This window comes from Natrix helvetica (genome assembly GCF_964273705.1).
Source record: "Natrix helvetica genome assembly, chromosome: 3".
NCBI lineage: Eukaryota > Metazoa > Chordata > Lepidosauria > Squamata > Natricidae > Natrix > Natrix helvetica.
This window is the reverse complement of record NC_138549.1, coordinates 131,270,939-131,294,340: the sequence shown is the minus strand read 5'-3', so window position 1 is coordinate 131,294,340 and position 23,402 is coordinate 131,270,939. Positions and strand designations below refer to the sequence as shown.

At 36.4% G+C, this 23,402-nt stretch overlaps 1 protein-coding gene across 3 annotated transcripts; it reads left to right on the top strand.

Annotated features, from left to right (window-relative positions):
- The first annotated feature begins 665 nt into the window (after positions 1 to 665).
- On the top strand, positions 666 to 21,566 carry LOC309390055 (polymeric immunoglobulin receptor-like). 3 transcript variants are annotated; one of them, XM_081949132.1, is made up of 9 exons: positions 666 to 838; positions 3,990 to 4,112; positions 6,768 to 7,103; positions 9,890 to 10,225; positions 12,312 to 12,423; positions 14,005 to 14,148; positions 16,976 to 17,091; positions 18,936 to 19,070; positions 20,182 to 21,566. In XM_081949132.1, exons 2-9 carry the CDS (start codon positions 4,076 to 4,078, stop codon positions 20,256 to 20,258), a joined length of 1,293 nt encoding a protein of 430 aa, XP_081805258.1. In that variant the 5' UTR covers positions 666 to 838; positions 3,990 to 4,075; the 3' UTR covers positions 20,259 to 21,566. The 3 variants fall into 3 exon arrangements, with proteins under 3 accessions (XP_081805258.1, XP_081805260.1, XP_081805259.1); XM_081949133.1 differs by having other exon boundaries at positions 826 to 861; XM_081949134.1 differs by lacking the exon at positions 14,005 to 14,148.
- The last annotated feature ends 1,836 nt before the right edge of the window (positions 21,567 to 23,402 follow it).

The following is a 23,402-nucleotide window of genomic DNA, read 5'->3' as shown; positions in this document are numbered from 1 at the left end:
AGGGCTACATGTAGGATTTTGCATATATGCCTAGTGGCTGTCATAGTTATATTGTCAGCCATAAAACATCAATTTAGTTAATAGCCAATTGGAAAGGTTGCTCTGTTTCTTTCTCTAATTTCAAGAATTCTCTCTACCACCTCTCCTTTGTTTGCCCTTTTTGTGACTAAGTAGGTATTTTCCTAAAATAGCAAGCAGCATCTCCTCATCCTTTTTCCTGTGTAGAAATACCCCAGTAGTTTACAGGAGGCTTAGAAACTTTTTAGAAATAAATGTAATGAAGAAGGGATTTTGCAGCTTCATACATTCTCAGGGTTTTGTTTGTTTTGAAGCAAAATAATGCAATATCATTTTTAAAAACTATAAGAATCTAAAACGTAAAGTCAGTCATAGAATATGTGGTGATCCTCAAGGGAAATGGCCTTATAAACCAAATTGCTGATTTGTGAAGTAAGTGCCAATATATCATATTAGACTTAGATTTTTTTAAAAAATTCTGAAGCGTGTCCATCTTCGGGAGATTTTGTTTCATTATGACCTCAGGTCCTTCCTCTTCTTTGAATCAAGAACTTCATTATACTACAGACGGCGGTAACTGAGATATATAAAGCCAAAATTGTGGCTTCCTCTTTTAAATATGCAACTGTTTTCTTTTGTATCCTAATTGCTGAAGAAGTTATAACATAAAACTGAAGTTTTTGAATGGCTGGACTGAAATAAATTAGCCATCTCTACAGTAAGGAAATATTTTGGAATGCAATAAAAATGTTATCTTCTATATTTTGCGGGCTTCTAGGTCAGTGATGCAACTATCAAAGATAATATCTGGAAAATAGAGGTATGTGAAATAGTCATCATTAGGTAAGTGCAAGGCAAGCTTCTATATGAAAGGGAAATATCGAACAAATATTTTTTTCTGAATAACATTGTGTTTAAATTACTGCAAAGTGGCATGTGGTAAATTATATTTAAAATGTACATTGTATTTTATAAAGACAAGTTTTTCCTGAAACTAGTAGCCTGTTGGCAGCATGCCATATTGAATAGAATGAATCTTCTGTGGTCACTTGAAGAGGATTGCAACATAAGTGTGTCTTAGACTTCTTGATCACAAGGACATTTATTTTACGTAAACATGCTTGAGATTACACTGAGTAACAAAACTCTTAACTTTCTATTATGCTGATCTAAAGTATTACTTTATTAAAAATAGCTACAAAAATGAATCTCACATAGCAGCTTTTGAAGGAGGACTCTTAATTGCAACAATGGTGTTAGCAAGTTTTGATGGGCAAGGAGCACAATAGTTTCTTGCAGACCAATGCCAGCAAAGTGAATGGGGCTATTCCAGACATAAAGAATGAGAGTTGTTTTGGGGATGGAAGTTTGTAATAATCTTGTTTGACGACATCTTTTCCCCTCCTTTTCAACAAGGCACCAAATTGCTGTCAATTTTCAGCAGCCACGGTCAGAGATAATCCCAAAGGCCACTAAAAGCAGACTTAGCACCTCCAATGGCCCTGTTGCCCACTTTTTGGTTTAGGAAACAAGCTAATTCTTCGCTGGTTTCAATTCAAATTGAAAAACTTGGAAAAACTTGGTTAGATTAAAATTAGGATTAGGAGTTCCAGAGCCCATTGCAATAGTCACTTCAGCCCTTCCTCATTTAAGGTTACCTTGATTATTAGGTGACTTCAAATAAATAAGTGCAGTATTATGTGCTCAAACCAAAGACACAATTTTATCAAGGCTATTTTTCAATGTATTCAAAATATTTATATGACATTCTGCAATTTCCATTTAAACTAACTAGAACACTGACAGGCACCCCTATGCACCCCTTTTTGGAAGACAAGATGACTAACTAAAACAAATTTGCTGCATTAGGATGTGACCCACAGTGTCTTGGTGTGTGCTATAAATTACATGACTCATTTCCGCATGATCAAAAAGGAGGAAAAAATAGAATGCAGATTTGCATTAGATTGTCATAATACGTATAGATATAAATTTAGAAATAATGATGACATTTTTGTGAATACAATTTATTTTCTAATAGCAGCAAAGGTTGTATCAAGATGATTCATGTATTCTTTGGATTCATCTATGTATTCTGTACAGCAAGGGTTGTATCAAAATGATTCATGTATGCATTCTGTAGATTCTCAATAGACTGCCATGGCTCTTGCTTCCCCCTCTTAAATGGACATGCTATCCAGTGGTGGGTTTCGGGCTGTATGGCCCGGTACACCTGTACGGTAGTAGCCGGGAGCAGCTGTCACCATACTGGTACGGTGGCTTGTTTGGCCCACCCGCCCACGTTCCATAGCTGTTTATAACATGACTGGCCAATTGCGCACGTGTGTACACAGCATGCAGCTCCTGCACAACCTCCGCCGAACAGCTGGGTGTCACAGGGTAGTGGCGTGCAAATGCATGCACAGCGCACGTGTCCAACTAGGACGCCTGGCCCCATGCGCAGCATACTGGTTGAGACGGAGTCTGGAACCCACCACCGATGCTATCCATAGAAGACAGGGCTATGCTAGACAGGATTCTGGCCTGACAGAATACTTGCATTAAAAAATGGGAGATGAACATGACCCAAAGGTGCTTTTTCAAGAGGTAACTGGACTTTCTGGTTTTCCATTGAAGATGTTCCACTTCTTCAGCTTTGATTGGATAGTGGGTAATGAAAAGAATGGAGCTGGACATGAATTACTCTACTTGGCAAGGGGGGTTTCCATCACTGATTACAACCTTCCCCTAAATAAGGGTTTTTTTCCTTAGAGAAGAAGAATAATGGGAATAATGCTAAATGGTTGGCCTTTGCATTTGAGACAAGATTATATAGAAACATTGAAGAACCCTTACTTCCTTTTTACAGGAAGGTTAGGCCTTAGGGCAAATGGAGAGAAATTAATTTATATGGCAGGGAGCCTCAGGTCTAATTGAACTACACAGGCTGGGTGTCAATATGTGCTGTACCTGATCAAATTTGAATTTTTGCTGTGAATTATTATTTACATTTAGAGAAAAGGATTTGGAGATGGAGCATCGTGAAAGTTACTGAGATTTAACATGTAGGATTTCATTTTGACTTGACTCTGGCTGAAATGTATAACTGTATCCAATTTAATCACCAAAAGAGAAGCTACCAAAAGACCCAGATGTGAATAAGATTATTTGTTTAAATAGCTCTGAGATCAGTGGATAAAAACTGACTGTATGGTTAAATGCTCTAGATAATGTGCAGCCAAGCACTGATTAGGATAAATGGTTAGGGTTCAGGTAGGATTCAACATACTGTTAGATCAGGGGTGTCAAATTAGTGGCCCGCAGTCCGGATGCGTCATGCATTGGTCATGCCCACCCCAGCTCCGTGAAGGGGGAGAACATCGTGTGATATGTCACGTGACGGCAATGTGATGCTATGAGTTTGACACCCATGTTTTAGATAATCTTCAATAGCACTTAAAAAGGTTTTAATTCACATGGAGAAAGAGTCTTGATTATAACATCTTGAACATAAATATTATTTTCATTCATTTGCTGGCATTGTTATTGAGAAGTTTTGCAAGCAAGGAATCCCTTTGGGGAAGCTGCTTATTTCTGCAGAAAGCATTTAATTAAATGTGCTATATGAATGTTAAATACTGAATCTCCCCACTCTCTCTCTCTCTCACACACACAAACACACACACACACACACATGATGCAAAATGATGGATGACAATGCCATACAGACCAATATTTTCTGTCTTTTTTGTTCTAATGTTCTACTTTGAGAGGAATTCTTAGTTTTTCAAAGTAGTATTAAGCTTATTTTGGTATACTGTAGTTTTCATATAACGTCTAATGAAAAATGGCAGCAAAATTCAGGGGTTTCTGGGGATGGAGAAAAATTGGACTACAGGTCTTCAGAATGGAGTACCACTTCTTTTCTTTTTGATCTCTAATAAGTGAAATGACTTTTATATCTCTATCAGGCATTGCAAGACAGCCTGGAATCTATTCTGCTTCTACCATTCAATTCAGATATTTTTCCTCTTGAATATTTCTGAATTCAAGCAGGATGCTGATTATCTTTATTTTGTTTACTGTGATACATGGTGAGTAGCCAGAACTTTTATCTCATTAGCTTTTTCCTCACATGTTAGGAAAGAATGACACTAATGATCTAATCAATGTTCATTCAGCAGTTAGATGTAGGATTCTTGCAAACAGAGAACTATCAAAAGATACCAGGTGCAGTATGTTCAGCCATTTCCTTCTGAACTGATTTTGATTGGAAGGACAAATAATGGAAGAACAAGTAAGGAAAAAAGATGGGTTGACTGGACAATTCTGTGAATAAGATAGGCCAGTGGTCGGCAAGCCGCGGCTCGCGAGCCACATGCGGCTCTTTACACACTTTAATGTGGCTCTTCTGTGTGCCGGGCGCCCGCTCCCCTCCCTCCTCTCGGGCACTTCAAAACAAGCGCCTCTTTCTCTTTTTTCTTTTCGACCCACAATGATTAGGGAGGATCCTGAAGTCGGGCGGGGACGAGAAGTGAGGAGGCAGAAAAAGAAACGGAGGCTAAGGAGCTTCCCCCCGCCTCCTCCCAGCAAAAATCTAACCGGGGAGCCGGGCGGGCAGTAGCAAATTAGCCGATCACGCGGCGTGATCAGCTAATTTGCTACTGCCCGCCGGCTCCCTGATAAGATTTTTGCGGGGGGGGGGGGAGAAGCTCCTTGGCCTCCGTCTCTTTTTCTCCCTCCTCGCTTCCTGGGGCTCCACCAATGGGGGAGCAAGGCCCGCCCAGCGCCAGGCTTTGGGCTAACACAGAGGTCTGCAAAGTTGGCTGTTTTAAGACTGGTGGACTTCAATTCTCAGAATTCTGGGAGTTGAAGTCCACCAGACTTAAGAGCCAATTTTGCAGATCCCTGCCTGAGCTAATTTGATTGATGCCCTTGGTGGACTTCAACTCTCAGAATTCTGGGAGTTGAAGTCCACCAGTCTTAAGAGCCAATTTTGCAGATCCCTGGGCTAATATGATTGATGCCCTTGGTGGACTTCAATTCTCAGAATTCTGGGAGTTGAAGTCCACAAGTCTTCAAGCTGTCAGGTTTGAAGACCCTGGGTTTTTTTCTAAAGGGTTAGGGGTGCAAGGGTCTTGCAACTTGACAGCTTTAAGACTTGCATGCTTCAATGCCAGAGTTTCTGAGCCAACATGACTGGAGGAGGAATTCTGGGAGTTGAAGTCCACAAGTCTTCAAGCTGTCAGGTTTGAAGACCCCTTGGGTTTTTTTTCCTAAAGGGTTAGGGATGCAAGGATCTTGTAACTTGACAGCTTTAAGACTTGCGTGCTTCAAATGCCAGAGTTTATTGAAACTAAAAACAGTGTACCATCCTATGTATTTTCGGTTTTAAAAGTGTGGCTCTCAAAATAAATTTCAATCGTGGTTTTGGCGAGATTTGGCTCAGTTGAAAAAAAAGGTTGCCCACCACTGAGATAGGCTAATAGCATCCTTAAAACAGCAATTGGGTGTGTGTGTGAGGCAACTCCCAAGCTTATTTTGGGGTTCATTTTTTGTGGTTTCCCTTTTCTATGTATATCAACCACTCAATCTTTTATTTATGTATTTATTTATTATTTATGTCCCACCTTTATTATTTTGGTAAACAATTCAAGGCAGCTACTCCTATTTTCCCCACATCAAGAACTGTATGAGGTAAGTTGGGCTGAGAGAGAGGGACTGGCCCCAGGTCGCCTAGCTGGTTTTTATGGTGGGACTAAAACTCACAGTCTCCTACTTTCTAGCCTGAGGCCTTAATCACTAGACTGGCTAATTTATGGACTAAATGGTTTCTTAATCAATATAGCTAATGCCTTGCTACTATTTCTATACTCCATCTCAGCTTTTATTCTTCTTAAACCAGTTCTATAAGTTTGAATGTTTATTTTAATATTGAACAAAATGGCTTTTTCCAGAAGTGTACATTTACATTAAAGAATCTGAAAATAAAGCAAGATATAGCAAACTACATATTTTTTCCTGTTGGATATTTTCAAATAATTAAATATTTGTTAATTGATTACCTTTTAATGTATTAATTAGTAATATTTAAATAAATATTCATATTACTCAGAGATGGATTGCCCCCAGTTCAGGTGAACCGGTAGCAGCGGCAGTGTATGCGCAGAAGTGTTGTGAGCGCACATGCGAGCACAAGCAGACCGGTAGTAAACCAGTTAGGAACCCACCACTGATATTACTATAATTTCTTTCTTGCTGATATAATGAAAGAAGTGTTGCAATAATATAAAATAATCCCACTGACTCCAGTACTACAGTAGAACCTCTGCTCACAACCATAATTTGTTCCATAACTTTGGTCATAACCCAGTTTGGTCATGATCCAAACCTAATTTTGGAAATTTGGCACTTACAAAAAATTGGTGCGAAAGGGGAAATTGGGAAAGGAGGGAAAATGTGAATTTTTTGGTTGGAACCTGATTTGGTCATGGTCAGAAGCTTTCGTGACCAGAGGTTCTACTGTACTCCAGTACTTACTGTCAAATGAGATTATATGGCAATAACTGTAATAAACAAAATATGTTCTATCAATTCATGATTACTAAGATTTTATCTGATTTAACTGGATCTGGGTTAAGATTATTAATTTTCTTTCAATGATTTAGTTGTAAATCTTGTATTTATCTTTCTCTTCTTTTTGGGGGGAATAATTTGCTGACTGCATTCCTTCTTTTTCTTCAAAATAGTTTCAAACACATTATATGGACCAGGTCTACTGATACGTCATGTTGGTGGATCAGTGACAATCAAATGCTATTATGTACCAACATCGGTGAATAGGCATGACAGAAAATTTTTGTGCAACGAAATGCCAAATAAAGCCTGTCAAACTATCATTTCTAGCCGTGGTTTCATTAATCAAAATTACAAAGAAAGGGTATCAATGTACAACAACCCTCAACAAGGGATTTTGCATGTGACAATAAGAGAGCTGAAAAAGAAAGATTCCAGTTATTACAGATGTGCCATTGGCAAGACACATATTGGTTTATATGCTAGAGTGAATTTAACTATTTTAGAAGGTAAGTAAATATCATAAATGTATTCTTCTCCAAAGAGTATATGTGTGTACCTTACTTATAGTAAAGAGTATATGTGTGTACCATGGCTTATAGTAAAATATTACAAAAGCAAGTAGTAATAAAAGTAATATACCAGTATTAATCCTAATATTTTGTGTGTAATCAACTTGATTTTGGATACATATGGATATCACTTGATTCAAAGAGAGGAAAGGAACAAACAGTTTTATATAAAATAAGCAACTAACTCTGCCTTTTAAGAAATTATTTTACACAAAATTATACATTCCTTTACTCTCTTTGCACCAAGTGACATCCATATTTAACCATGCTTATATACTACTGATTGCAATGGTAAAGTTTCACATTTGGACTTCATGTTTGTGTATCACTAGACTTTTGTAAGTACTGTCCACAATGCTTAAAGGGACATTTTTCTTTTTTTAAAAAGCACAAAGATAAGCAATTTAGGGAGAGAAATGTATTAGTTAAAACGCATAAAACACATTTCTTGCTATGTTTCAAATCAAACACCTCAGAGGTGGGTTGCTCCTGGTTCGGTCCGCTTCAGCCAAACCAGTAGTGGCAGCAGCAGGAGCACGCGTGCGAGCACAAGCAAACCGGTAGTAAACCAGTTAGCAAACTACCACTGAAACATATTCTACGTGAGAAGCAAGTGTTATAGCCACTGTGATGGTGAGAAAAGATTGCTGCAATACCATAGGTGTGGAGGAAAATGAGGAAAAACAGGAAAAATACAAGAAAAGTATTTTTATTTTAAAGCTCTTGTTATGCATGCATATATTTTGATGCTTTATCTTTGTGCATATGAGTTTAGCTTGGTATGAAAGTTTTATATATGATACACATATACATATAACAGTATTTCTCTCCAGTAAGACCAACCAATAGAAAGCAATTCCCATGTCCTTTTTAATAGGGCCCAGAAGTAGAGGGATTGTGAAGATGCAGTAACTGGTAGTTTGGTCTGGATACTTTGCACATTGTTTCTCAGGATTAGACTCAGCCTAGTTTGGACACAGGAGAAGCTCAATTTAAGGGCACAGCATAGCTATGGCCACAGTGGATCCAAGGGTGGGCTGCTATGGGTTCTTCCAGGTTCGGGAGAACCTATAGCTATGGCTGGTTCGGAGAACCTTCAAATTCCACCCCTGGATGGCCCTGCCCATTTCTGCTGCCACCCCACCATGTTCCTTCAGGAGTCTCCACACAGTCCATTTTGGATGTGGCGTAAGTGCAGGGCCTGCACGGAAGCTCGGGGAGGAGGAAAAACGGGTCTCCCAGAAGGCCTCAAGAGCCCGGGCAAGGCAGTCTTCACCCTCCCAGAGGCTCAAGGAAACCTTCCGGAGCCTTGGGAAGGTGAAAATGCCCCCCCCCCCGCCGTGGTGCAGAAGGCCAACTAGTCCATGGCCACCAAGGCCAGGTCCACCTAGCAACTGAGCAGAGTACCCATTGCTGAAATTTTTGAAGCCCACCCCTGCTTAGATCTAAAAGTTCTTTCCCAGAGGGTTGTGCCTGGTGCACACTATATTATTTATTACATTTGTATGCCCATCCCAAATACAGGACTATGGTAATTTAACAATGATACATACACAAACAGTGTAAAAATACAGAGCAACCAGGTAAAATGACAAAACATGAATCAATCTCTCAACACAACTACCAAACGGACTCCATTTGTACTTGGAGAGTCCAAGGTCAAACACAGAGCCAAGATTCCAAAGCCTTATAGAAAGCCAATGTGGGCGGCAATCTAATCTCCAGAGGAATGATATTATGCAATGTGACGCCATGGCAGAGAAGGCTTCCCGCTTGGCCCACACACCTGATACTGCCAGATTGGATAGGATGGGCAAAAATCACTGGGATGAGACAGCCCTTAAAAATGTAAAATGAAATGTGATAGTATGTTACTAATAAAGTTATTAAAAAGATATATTGAGGTTATCATAGTCTAGTGATACTGGGAATCTGGGAAACCAGATCACAAAGGAAATCTGTTTATTTATTTCTTTGAATTTATTAGCTCAATATTTAAATGTATTAAGTCATTATGAATGAGTTACCTGAGTGGTTAGAATCACAACAAATAAGCTATAATTGCAAGATTGGTAAGTTGCCATGTGATTTATTAAGCTATAGATAGATTTATCTTTAGGCCTGTGATTTGAACAAACCATGACTGAAGGGGATCAAACATTTTAGTCTGGGGGAAAAAAATCCTCAAATGGTATTGAGATAAGTTTCTGTAATGTTTGATTTAGTTCACAACAGTTTTATGGCAGAAACAATAATCAATGTACTTTGTGAACTATTGACCACATTATTAAACTAGGTACAAATTGTAAAAACCAACCATCCAACCAAACAACAAACAAATAAGAGCTGCTGCTTTGGTGTTATCTTATTTAACTTATCTTCAATGAATATTGTCCATCCATTTCCAAGCTCATGCCTTTTGGATATTCCAGTCTGAGTCATTTGGGAATGATCCAAATGATAATCCAAACTATCTGGAGTGGTTGAAGCTGGAGCAGTTTGGCTCTGGTCCCCAAAGTGTAACAGCTTTTTAGAATTATTTAAATTAATGGTATCTGTTCAAAGCCCAGTATGAAAAAAATGTAAAAAGTGAATGATTAAAATTGCTAGGCATACTAATTTATTTGTTCCTCTTACTGTGCATTTGGAATGTTAGCTGGAATTATATAATGTTTCATTGCTATCTGATAATCAATTTGTCATGTCTTTGATATTTTTTTTAGCAAATAAAGGTCAGTATTTGCCAAAATCTCCTCAAATTGTTTGGGGTAAGCTGACTGGGTCAGTAGAGCTCCAATGCCCATCTGAAACTCCTGGAAGTCCGGAAATGAAGAAATTCTTGTGCAAGATGAAGCAAAATGGTTGCTTTCCCAGAGAGGGAAAAAGTAAGAATAGTCAGCAAAGTCACCGAATTATTATGGCCAATGGAAATAGCTCAGGAACTTTCAGTGTTACTATAAATGATTTGAAAAGACAAGATGCAGGAGTCTATGTATGTGGGACAAGAACATTGGGCAAGAATGCAAATGTAAAAACCATACAACTGCAAACTGTGGAGGGTAAGCATTAACAGAAAAACTATAAAAGGTAACTGTAGCCTCACGAAAGAAAACTGTACAGGAGCAGAGATGAATTGATTTTTCATTGTAAAATCCCTTATTCGGTTTTCTGACTCTGTGTTATTGAACAAACCAGGACTGAAACCAGGCAAATATGCTTTTGTAGTAATCACCTATTGGCTTAAATTGAGGTGCACCTGAGGAATAAGCTCTGCAACATCATGTCTATGACATCATCCTGGATGAATACGTCATCCAGGTCATGGTGGTCCCAAAGGTGCTTTTTCAAGAGGCAACTGGACTTTCTAAGACATTTTGCTTCTCATCCAAGAAGCTTCTCTCTGAAGAAGCTTCTTTGATGAGAAGCAAAACATCTTCAAAGAAAAATCAGAAAGTCCAATTGCCTCTTGAAACAGTACCTTTGGGATGGTCTGCAACATCAGATCTCCAACTCCTGTGATGGCTTTTGGAGCCAAAATGTGCTGCTTCTTGCTCTTCCTTTGAAGCAGACCCTCAGCTGGCATGTTTCCCTTGATGATTTTCCTTAAACAGTAGGTCTCCACATTTTTTGGAAGGAAGTTAAGGGGGCTGACTCTCTCTTCTCACTTGACAAATCTTCCTACCAATATCTTTGCTCTTCTTGACTTTTCCTGTCTCACTCTTCTCCCCACTCTTCTCCCCACCATCTCTCATCTCAACCCTTTTGGATTCTATTTTTTCATTTAATAGATTTCCACTCCGAACAGGCAATTGTTAAATTTCTTACAGTTTTGTGAACTGATTGAAAGAAGAGCTGAGCCAGGGCTTCTAAAATGCCAATCAGCTGTTTGGTGGCTTATGTCATGGCAATATTAACAATGGAGCTGTCAGAGCTGGTTGTAATTCATATATATCAGCACAGAACTGCCTATACTTGATTTAAATTAACATTAAGCAGCCTGAGCATTCTGTAGTTCTATTTGTCTCTACTTAATATATCAAAATGGCATCAAGCCATTGTTTGTTCTTCAAACTATCTGTTTAGTTAAGGGTTTGTGCTTGCAATAATGGTTTTTTCCCCCTTATTCATAATTTAGACAAAATTCCACTATTAAACTAAGCTGCTTCCCAAAATACATGCAGATGGAATCATATGCAAATTTGCAAAAAGTCTGCTCACAAAATAGTCAGTAATTTCTTGAAAACGTGTTGACTTAATACTAATTTACCAAAATCCCTTCTGACTATCATTTGCCTGAAGGGATTATCAAATTCAGCATAGTATAACTTGTCAAGACATTTAGCTTTCCTTATATTAAAGGCCCATTTGAAAGTCAGAAATGATAAATTGTTGACTTTGACCTCTGGTAATTTTGCATTTTTAAAAGAAAAAAAGGAGGAAAACTTTCAAAATAAAATTTCTAAAAGAAAAATCTCTATATATACAAATAGTTATTGGAATTATTTTTCTACAAATATCCTTTGTCTGTAAATATGGCAAAACATCCAATTATGCGAGATTCTACTTGCAGTCTTGCTAATGCTGCTTAAGTAGCATTAATTTTTGAACAGCTGGTGGGCAGTCCAGAATGTTTATGTGTTCATAAAAGGAAGAGCTGAAAATCATTGGTAAAGCATATGCTTTGTAGGCAAGAAGTCAGAGGCTAACTGGATCAGGGCTATCTTAATCTCCAGAGAGTACACGCTGCCACAGAGAAGTCATGATTCTGGGATCCAACAAGATCATGTTATTTAATGGAAGGGACCTGGATCACACTTTCCCTGCTGGATGTGGTGGAGCAAGAAAAAGCAAGAAAAAGCGATGGGAAATAGATGGACCTGAAAATAGCCTTTGGATAGTGTTTGTCATATTCCAGCAGTACTGCTTTTTCTAGAACAAAAGATAAGAATTGGAAGTCCCCTTAGATTTCAGTTTCCAACATTTAGGCTGTCGGCTACATTTCTGGTATGTTTCTGGCAATTCCAAATAATGCTACTCAGATGGAAGGCTGATTTTTAACATATAAAAAGCAAGGAAGGTTCACCTTGGTTTAGAAATATTTTGAATTTCATGCTATAACATTATTCTATTTTATTTTTAAAACAGAATCAGTTTTCTATAATATCTTAAGTGATACCCAAACTACATATGAATCACAGACTACTCCTTTGTATTGGTACTGGCATGTGACATCTACAGATGACGTCTACAAAGAGAGGTATAGTTAATGAAGACAGATGGTTTCTAATTAAAGCATTTTTCCATTTATTAGTGATAGGAATTTTTCTGAAATGTAAGCTTCAAACATTTTATCACAATTTGTCTCCGAACCAGACATCCCTAATCAGTATCCTTTGTAAACTAAGACCCAGGAAAGAATAAGAAACTGGATTGAATATAAATAAATATATTATTTAAGTGCTACACACACTAGAGTAGCCATATAGTTGGATTCAGACTCAATGTATTTCTATTTTTTTAAGTAGGTCCGTTTAGAACATGGCTAAGTCTGAATATTGCCCAAAATTCTAAGGTTTAGTGTGTGCTATTTTTAGAATTCAGCTTCATAATCAACAATGACAAGCTGTCTAGTATATTTCAGTATTCTCTTGAAATGTACACCAGGTATCCCCTTGAATAAGCATAAAATTTTAGGTACCAAAATATACTTTAAAAAAAAAACAGAGTCAACTTATCCCATGAATGGTCTTATCATCAAGTATATACTGTAATACTTGTTTTAAAATACCCATATTTCCCATATATCCCTGCAAATAAGTTCATCTTTAATTTTTTTATCAAAAAATATTAAATTTGGGTGGTATATTTTTTATATTTTAGTTAAACATTTGAAAATTGGGTTTCCCACAGATGGCCTTATACACTAGAATTAAATACTACTTTTCTAGCATAATGCTGGAATATACCAGCAGGGTGAATATACTAGCTTTACTGGAATGCAATAGCATTATTGGATTATACTAGATTGTTAACAACTTCACCAAAAACTATATGTGTTTGTATCATACCTAAGAAAAAATTGGAAATAATTCTTGGGTTTTAATGAATGAATTAATTTATCAATTAATTAAAGATAAGCCAGTAGATGGCACTCCTTTCTTATGGCTTATTACATTGGTGGAGATGTGCATATTTCAGTTAGAAAAAAAATGTGGTTTCTGCTACAAGATAAGCAAAAAGCAGATCATCTGTGTTGTCATCCTACCATCTGATCAATTTATTTTGCTTAATAAGTACAGACAAAACTTCTTAACCATCAATTCATTGATTACGTCCAATGTTTTCAATGTTTATTCAATATTTTTTTTTAAAAAAAATGTTGATTGGTTCAAGAAAGACTTTTAACAGTAAAACATGCCAACTTCAGAACAGGTTTTTCTGCTAAAGAACAATGCGTTAATTTGCACCACTTCTTGTGAAGTAGGCTATTCCCTTTGTTGCTTTTATCACTACAAATGCAAAGTTTGACTCAATTCCTCATGAGTGATTGTGGCAAAAATTAGCAGCTTCCTCTATTGATTGCATGTTTGAGCAATTTATGATGTTGCATGAAGCAGATCCAATACTCAAATAATGAAATATCGACTCACCTTATTCCAATTTCTAAGAGAGTCAAAAAAGGACTCTCTCCCACTCCCACTTTTAAATTTTTATATCAGTGGCATTCATTGTTCAGATTCTTAATAAAGCAGAATTCCATCCCGCTTTCTTGGCCAGAAAAACCATCTCCAATCTGCTATATGCTAATGATGGCTAATCTTGTCTATATCTCAAATAGAGTTGCAACACAGGCTTCACACAATAACTTCCCATTGCAAACTAAAATACTAGAAATTAATAATGCACAAAGAAAGATGTATTCACAATACAGCACACTAATCATCCCCACAATTGGAACATCACCAGCAACTGAACTGAGCAGGTAAATGCTTTTAAATATCTTGGCATTTATTTCCAGTCATCTTCTTCCTTGAGGCTTCACTCCCCAGATCTTTCTCTGCATGCCTAAACAATCTCAATGCAATAATTACAAATTGAGCATGTAGGGCAACAAACACATCCCTGCAATAATTAAATATTGTAACGCTTAAGTGTTGTACCTTCCTATGACCAAACAAATTTGCAGTTCCCATGGTATTCAAAAATAATTTTTGATTAAGTAATCTTGTCGAGCATTAATCCTATCATGTACAAAAGACAGATGCCAGTGGAACAACTCTTAATGATCTTTGCTGACTCCTAATTTTATTTTTACATATTTCTGGTTGTTTGTTTTAATTTGATTTTATGCCACCTGACTTCAGATGATTCTGGGTGGCTCACAAAACATCAGACAATGTGAAAATAGTTTAATATGAGGCAACAAGCAACAAAACCAAAGAACAGAAGAGAAAGGGAAAAAAATTGATAAACTCATGATAAATCCAAAAACGAAAAAAAGATGACACCCAATAACTTTTCACATCCAACAAAAGGGGTTTCCATCACCCTGACTCAAGCCATAGGAGAACAGTCAGATCTTTATAGTGAGTTCAACCTGCCCTTTCATCTGAACTCTCTACTTCTGTCTTATGTTTGTTTCAAATTGACAGCATCAATTTGCTTTCATTTTGCCTTTCCCAAGTGCTAAAACCTAGTGGTTAGACATTGGCACCAACTTCCTCTGTATGGCATTAAGCTGGGGAGACTTTCTATAATATGATGTAAATATGATTCTCCTAATTACTACTTTGACCATGATATTGTTTATTGCAAGGTGTTTGAAACTGAGACCCAATCATTATGTGGGCCAAATCCAATCAATTCTGGCAGGTTTATAGCAATGACCATAATATGCAATGATTTTCTTATAGGATTTTGGTGGTTTTTGTTAGTTTCCGGCAAAAACACTCATTCAAATGAATATGTTTTTTAAACAACTGCAGCATTTGCTTAATGACTGCTCTGAAAAGGGCATAAAATTACTTCTGGTCACATGGGTCCCTCGACTTAGAACCATAAATCCAACTTAATAATAGAGTATTATCCCAAAGTTGAAACTGGGTCAGGCATTTAAGGTCCTCCAGAATGCCATCAGGTGCATCCACGGAGATAAAAGTAACTAGTCTGCCAGAAAAGGCACACTTCCAAAGTCCCTATAGAAGTGTGCCTATACTGCTTAATCAAAGGTGTGCCAACCCTGTTGGATCAAGGCTAACACCGCAAGAAAGGTGCATCAATAAAACCAGGTGAAATAGGGCCTCACAAATCATGATAAGCACCTCGAATCACACTCAAAAACAAAGTAACAACCAATGTAACTCATTTAAGAGGGGTATCATATGCCCATTACTGTTCACACTACTGTTTTTTGGAGCAGTTGAAGTTTCCAGAGGTTTCCAGATGGTCTTAACCCACCAATTATAATTCCTACTCAATTGCTTGAAGAGGTGACCAAATCTATATCCTACCCCCCAAAAAGAAAATGAAAAGGTAGTTTCTTAAAACGCCGGAACATTCAATGTTATCACCTACAATTTTCCTCAGGGTTAGGTGGAATCATTGTGATTGATAAAGAATCCTTTTCATCATGAGAACAGTTACATTTCTTGATGGTTGGTATTACACTAAGTGTACAATAGGCATTTTAACAGCATATGTGATACATTTCTAATCTGTATTTAAGTCTTTTTATGATCCAGATGATAATTCTCCTCTTTGATTTGGCCAATTTCCAGGCACAGGAAGTCCTTAACTTACAACAATTCATTTAGTCACTGTTCACATTTACAACGGCACTGAAAAAAGTGAATTATGACCATTTTTTACACTTATGACTGTTGGACCATCCCCATGGTCATGTGATTTACATTTGGATGCTTGACAACTGGTTCATATTTATTGCGGTTGCAGTATCCCAGAGTGATGTGATCCCCCTTTGCGACCTTTTGACAAGCAAAATCAATGGGGGAAACCAGATTCCCTTAACAACCGTGCTACCAATTTAACAACTACAGTGATTCACTTAACAAATGTGGCAAGAAAAGTCATAAAATGGAGCAAAACAAATTTCTCACTAAGCAAAATAAAATCTGGTCTGAATCGTGGTCATAAGTCAAGGACTACCTGTACTTCAAAAAGGTTGCAAAATACTTAACAATAGATATGGCTTATAGAAGTGATTCGGTTCCTTCCTTGCATTATTAACTATTCAAACTTTTCTTCTAACCTTTAATTATTTTTATATTTCTTAATCTGGGCTATTTATTTATTTATTAAATTTATTTGCTGCCCATCTCACCTCAAGGCAACTGTGGCAGCTTACAAAGTTAAAAGCAATAAACAATACAAATCTATATTTCAATAAAATTATATGTTAAGGTAAAAAGATGGAAAGCGAAGGAACAAGGTATGCAAGGGGCAAGGTGGGATTTGCTATTAGTCCATCAACCACTTCCAGCATGAAACCCACTATGACAGGGGTGTCCAAACTTGGGAACTTTAAGACTTGTGGACTTCAACTCCCAGAATTCCCCAGCCAGCTGGCTGTGGAATTCTGGGAGTTGAAGTCCACAAGTCTTAAAGTTTCCAAGTTTGGACACCACTGCACTACGGGGTCCCAAGTCAATTGTCAGTAGAGAAGGTTCTTTTCCTGAAACCCACTAGCTGAAATTCTTTGTCTGATGGGATTGATGCATTTTTATGGATGGACTACGAATACATAAACTCCAAATTCTAATAATGGACATTTATACTGTATCTGTTTTCAGATCTTCACACAGTGAGCAAAATCTATTGGCAATTGTAATACCAGTTCTTGTTCTACTTCTACTTCTTCCTGCTGTGATTATTTTGGTTCTTGTTAAAATAAGACAAAGGAAAACTGGTAAGTAAAAATAATAAATTATTATTGGGTTCTTCAGAACTGAAATTTTGAAATGAAGGACAAATCTTGGACATAGCACTATCTGCAGCAAACCATAATTATTTTAAAATGAGAATATATACTGTGTTGTTTTTATGCAAATACCACCATTATATACTTCCAGCCTGATGAAAGTTCAAAAGTTGCAACCTTTATGTGACAATGTCATTATGCATGTTTTATCATTTGTCTTCCTTGGTCCATGCAGATTCCCATGCTTATTTACAGTAACACCAGAATATTGGAGATCAGTCAATTGTTTAACATGCAGTGTAGGTTTAAATTAAATAATAAAGATGCACAAATATATGTGCTGAAATAAGTACCATGATAATAAATATCAAAAATATGTCAAGAACTAAGATTGACTTAATTCTGGAAGAACAAGGATTTTCACAGGCAGAAAGAATAACATGGACCATATCAGAGAATATGTTCCCCCTAAAATGCAGAATCCACAAATGATTAATGATGCTCAGTTCTTCATGGGCCTCATTCTCACCTCATCCAAAGCATCAGCAATCAGAGATCTCTGTCCCTGAGAGTGATTTCAGTGGTGAAGGTATTGCCATAATATTATGGATGCAAGCAACATTGGGACTTTTACTATTACAACAATGGCCTGATTTTAACCTCAAAACTAGCTGGCAATTGATGCTATGTTTCCAATAATTGCACAATATGTTCTGTGCAGTTGGCAACAGTAAGTGATCTAAAATCACATTTGTAAACAATGGAGTTTCTCAATAACAGTCCTTCACCTACCCTTACAGAAAACTAATGCAGAATTTACCCAAATATAAATAATAATTAATAAATCCCCAAACAGCAGGCCTCTTAGTCAAAGAAAGGGAACAAAGGAGAGGTGCGGAAAGAGGAGGAGAGAAGAGATGAGGGAAAGGGAGTGGAGGGGAGAGGAGAGATTTTGGAGTCATGGCATTACTAGATGTGATTCTCCAGATTGCAAAAAATTATGATGCATTTATGTTTTGCTAGTAACTGCACCCATTCAATATTCTAGGCAAACCAGGTTCTTAGTTGAATAGGCAGAGCACCTACATCCGTGTTTGTCAAGTCAATAACACAAGACCAGAGTAAATATTGTCTTTTATTTAGAAGAGTCCTAAATCATTTTGAAGCTCTCTACAAGAGGGAGCTTCCATAGAAATATTTTGAATTAATTTTCACTGTTAAATACTCAAAGTCGAGCACATGTGAAATATTTCTTCTCTTTTATATGAAATAAGTATTTAAGAATTGGTTTCACTACATTTTTAATAAGCACTAGGAGCTTTTGAATTGACAAACAGGGTCCAAAATATTCTTTTGGGTGTGTCATATTTATTTCATTTTTTCCAAGTAATAATGAAGTATTAACCTTACAATGTTACTTTTCTACATGGGAATGTAAAACATGAAATGTCTTGAACAAACAATAACTCAGCTAGGCTCATATTAGATGACTGAGACCAATTTTTCTGCTACTGAGAATAACAGAAGGGATTCTTCAAACTTCTAATTACTTTTATGGAATTTTGCATTTTGGGTACAGTCATAACTAAGATTATTGGTAACCCCATAGATGTCACTCCTTAAATCTGGTAGTAAAAAAAAATTGGCAACCAACATATATACCAGTAGTGGGTTGCCAATTTTTGCATATATATATATATATATATATATATATATATATATATATATATATATATATATATGATTTGTTCCCACATTAATCAGGGTACAGTAATTCTATTATGTCAATGATCAATGGATAAAAATGTAAGGATCTGTTTTCTTTTTTAAAGGCTTACTTAATATTCTTTCAAAAAGTCCTGAAGGAGAAATGCGAGAGACTAGCCAAAAGGTTTTGGAGGAACATACCCAAAATGAAAGTAGAAATTCAGCAGATGAAGATGGGGGTGCTCTAAATTCTAATGAAGGTACAATATTTTCACCTTTCTAACTCAAGAGTTCTTCATTTGACTTTGATTCATGCAAATAGCAATAATTCTGACTCCCAAATTCTTTTCAACTTTTCATTCCTTACCAAATAGACCTACTTTATCTGGGTTGCAAAATCTGGCCTATTTGGAAACAAAAAGAAAACAAAACACTTTTTTTTTTGTCATCTAGTAAGTCACCTGGAGTTTGCACATACGATGTGCTTGTCTTTGGATTCAAGTGAATTTAGGTTGCAGCAACTTGTCAAAATCAAACACACTGATGCCTACCAGCTGTTCTGGACAAAAAAAATCATAATTTTTGCTATAATGTTGGAATTAATAAAAGTAAAGGCATCTGAAGGTCACCAAACTGCCTATTCATTATTTAAAAGAGACATTTTGGAAAGTTATCTAGGTTCTTGAGAAGAACCATGCATATGAAAGCAAATGCCAGCTAAAGAACCAACACCTGTGACTTCACATTGTTATGAACAGATGGTAGTATTTTTATTCTCAATAATTCATGTGTTTTTGTATTTACCCTTCCTTGAATAAACTTTTCCAATAATATCACTCTCTTACAGTGAATACAAAATGTTTATGAATGGATCCTATAGCACAGCCATGGCCTTACTTATGTTCTGTTCATATAAAGTTCCAAGAAAGGAGAATATTTGTAGCTCAGAGTTGAAATGTGCAGTGTTTGGTGCTCTCTGAGCTTGGTTGTTTTCTTTCAGATGTTTCATTATCCAAACTAGGTAATATTATCAGTGCTAGTGCAAGAAAACAACCAAGCTCAGAGAGCACCAGACACTGCTCCTATAAAGTTCAGAGTGAGAAAAAAATCAAATGTAAGACTTTAAGATGGTATAGTTTACATTTTAAAAAAGCTAGTAGGTGCATATTTATCAGCTAAGACAGTAAGATTATATAATTGAAATGTAAAGCTTCAGAAAATGCTGAACTATTATAAATTTAAAAACCCTAAAATATTACATGGGGTAGAAATTTCCACTATCAAGTCTTCCTCACAGAATACAAATATTCTAAAATACTTATAAGTCCATAGGATATCAAACTAATTCTTCTCTTTTTTATTCTCTTTTAGCAAATGCCACAATTACTGTCTACTGTTTAGTCAATCCTGAAGACTCCAGTAAAAATGATTGCCTGCCTTCAAAATAACTTGGCTCATATTATACAGAGAACCTATGGAGATACCTGTTAGATTATGCAGATATGGTTACCATTTTTTATTAGCTTCTTTTCCCATTTTAGTTTATAATTTAATCTCATCCCATGCTTATTTTACTGGAATGAAATTTGCTAAGATTTAGCAGTATGCTTAGAAATCTGGGGGTAATGGCGGAGTATGTAGCCATCATGTGTTACAATGTCATTGTGCAAATAATGTGACTTTCTTAATTGCAACATTCTTCAAAATGAGAATGGTGCAAATTATACAATCAAATCATTTGTGTGACAATTTCATGATGGACTGAGACAGTGTCGTGATACACTAGACAGACAACCAATTTGCATCAAAGATTCAAATGATCACCAGGTTGTACAAATTCAGTCCCAGAAATTACAGATATTGCAGATCAGCATTTATTGAACACCATCTTAATTTTATTAAAGAGCACTTGGATATTTGATATAGGCTGTTCCAGTGCAGCAACTGACAGTACAGGAGCTGGTTATAACTACCCTGGTGTTCCCAGGGCTAAAGTTACTCTTTTTCTTTTCTTAAATTATTGTGTTGCCTCATGAGTAAGATGATCCATTTATCTTGCTCATTCAAAATGAAAGGCTAATACTTTGAAAAGTGTTTGTGGAATAAAAATCCTGGTTCTATATATGATACAATCATCTCCCACTTTTGATACTTCACACTAGATTTAATCCTAAATATGGGCCCTAGCAAATTGGTTCTGTGAATGATGGATGTGATGGTTGTATTTTACCATTTAGAGATTTTTTTACCCCTTGAAGTGCTTGTAGTTCTACAGATATTTAATAATTGACCCTCAGTTTAATTTTCACAGTGAGAAGCTCTTTTGGATATAACATCTTGTAGCTATTTTATACAAGTGTTCTTTATGTTCTTGACCAGCTCAATGCTTTTAGAAGATCTTAGATTCATAATTAAAATTACCTTTTGCCTCATTTCCATCTTTTAGTATGATTAGAAACAGTACATTTGTCTACATGTTAGAGATTAAATATAGCTATCAAGCTCTGCTGTAATACATTTGCCTATGTGAAAATGTGTATTTAAAATAAAATTATTAAATACACATATATAATGGTAAAGTACTAGCACAAGCCATAAAACCTCAGGTCACCAATATGAGCACTTCTGTAGAAATATGTAAAATCCACCTAGCTTAAACTGACTTGGAATTTAGTAATGATGGCAAACATATTAAATAGTAATAAAATCAATAATTGTTTTTTTAATATTTTGAGATTTCTAAGAGATGTCTAACACTGCATGCATGTCTCTTTCTCCTCCCCCTCCCTCCCTTCCTCCCCTCCCCCCTCTCAAAATTTCTCAAATGTTGCTACAATAATAGTTCATTTTCTGGCAATGACGTTTCAAAGAGTAACAGCAGTTATTGAAATCTGAATTGAAGTCCTAGCCCTCATTTAAAATGATAAGAACTCATAATTAGTATACAACTCACCATAAATCAGCTGCCAAGCAATAAGTCAACATTTTTCTTTTCAAGTTGCCGCATAAATGAAATGCTCAATCTAAAGAGCTAAACTAAATAGTTCAGGAAGATTAGAGTGGCACTTTAGTCAAATGCAACCTTGGGCAGAATTCTTCTGATAATATTTCATGGCAAAGAGTCAAATAATTCTGCAACTGTAGTTATGCAATCCAGGGGACTTTGGCCTTTTGTGTGTGGTAAATAGTATAGGCTATATGTCATAGCCCTAAAAACTGGAAGGAGTTTAACAAGCAATTCAGATATGTAATCAACAGATAGTTCCACCCTCTTGAACTTTTGTCTCTCAGAATTTTTGATATAAATTACTACAGTACTAATCCTTATTATGGTTGGTTGCACAATCAGTCAGATGTTTCAACTGGATTGACATTTTTATCCACCTATCAAGTCCTTCCCAAAGATTTGGGATAGCCAGATGTTAATAATTGTTTAATAATATTAAAGATACTGTGGCAGGAAGTAACCTGTTCTAAGTAAAACTGCCTTTTGCAATTGACTGATGGTGATTTTGTCAATGCCATGGTATTTGAATGATGCTCCAGACGCTCCAATGGGTTACTATAGGTTCTATCTTTGCTCCTTTTCCCACAGTTGTTCTAGTTCTATTTGCAGGTCTTTGTATTTTGTGATTTTTTCCCCAGTTCTTTCCCTTCTATTCTTTCTGCTATCTCCAGGTATTGCAATATCCATTATCCAGACTTGTTTTTTTTCTTATCAACAGTGATTACGTCTGGGGTGTTGTATGGCAGATGCTTGTCTGTTTGAATTCTAAAGTCCCAGAACAGATTAACTTCTTCATTTTCTGTTATATTGTCTGTTTATGGTCCCACCAGTTCTTGCTTGCCAGTCCAAACTCCAGTGCAAAATATTGACTATATATTTGGACAATGTTAAGCAGTGATTCCATTTCAGATGGTCTTTCCCATACACCTTCAGATTAACCATCTAAAGGGGCTGGCAGATGTTTTTGATGTTTGATACTCATGTCTGACTTGTTCTGTATTGTTGTCAAAGGAATCAGTGCTATGAGAAGCAGTAGTGCTGATAGTGAATTTCTTTGAAAGATTCCACTCTTGATATTAATCTCTTCCAATATATTTTACCATTGACTAGCAACTGTGTCTTCCATTATGCCATTGATATTTTCACAAAGCTTCAGATGTTTTTATTTTTATGCACTTGATTATTTAGTTACGTGGAATCAGATGCATTCTTGTAATCAATCCAAGCTACAATCAAGTTGATCTTCCTTCTTTTACATTTTCCAACATCATCTTGTCAATTAGGAACTGATCTTTTTTTTCCCCCTCTGCTGTTTTTTCTGCTTTGGTGGAAATAACTTTTTAGCAATTTTAATGTTGTTGGTAATTAGGTAATTGGCCAGTAACTGCCAATTTTGGTGAACCTTTCATTAACTTTTGTTGAATCTTCCATTAACAGGTAGGTTTGGCCAGACATTAATCAATATTTGCAATGGTGGTGAATATCTGTAGCTCAGGTGGAAGATGAGGGTGGAAGTTCATTCTCTGAGCTTATGGGTTGGTTTCTGAATTTTTCATTACCAGGCTATGTAACATCCTCAGCGAAG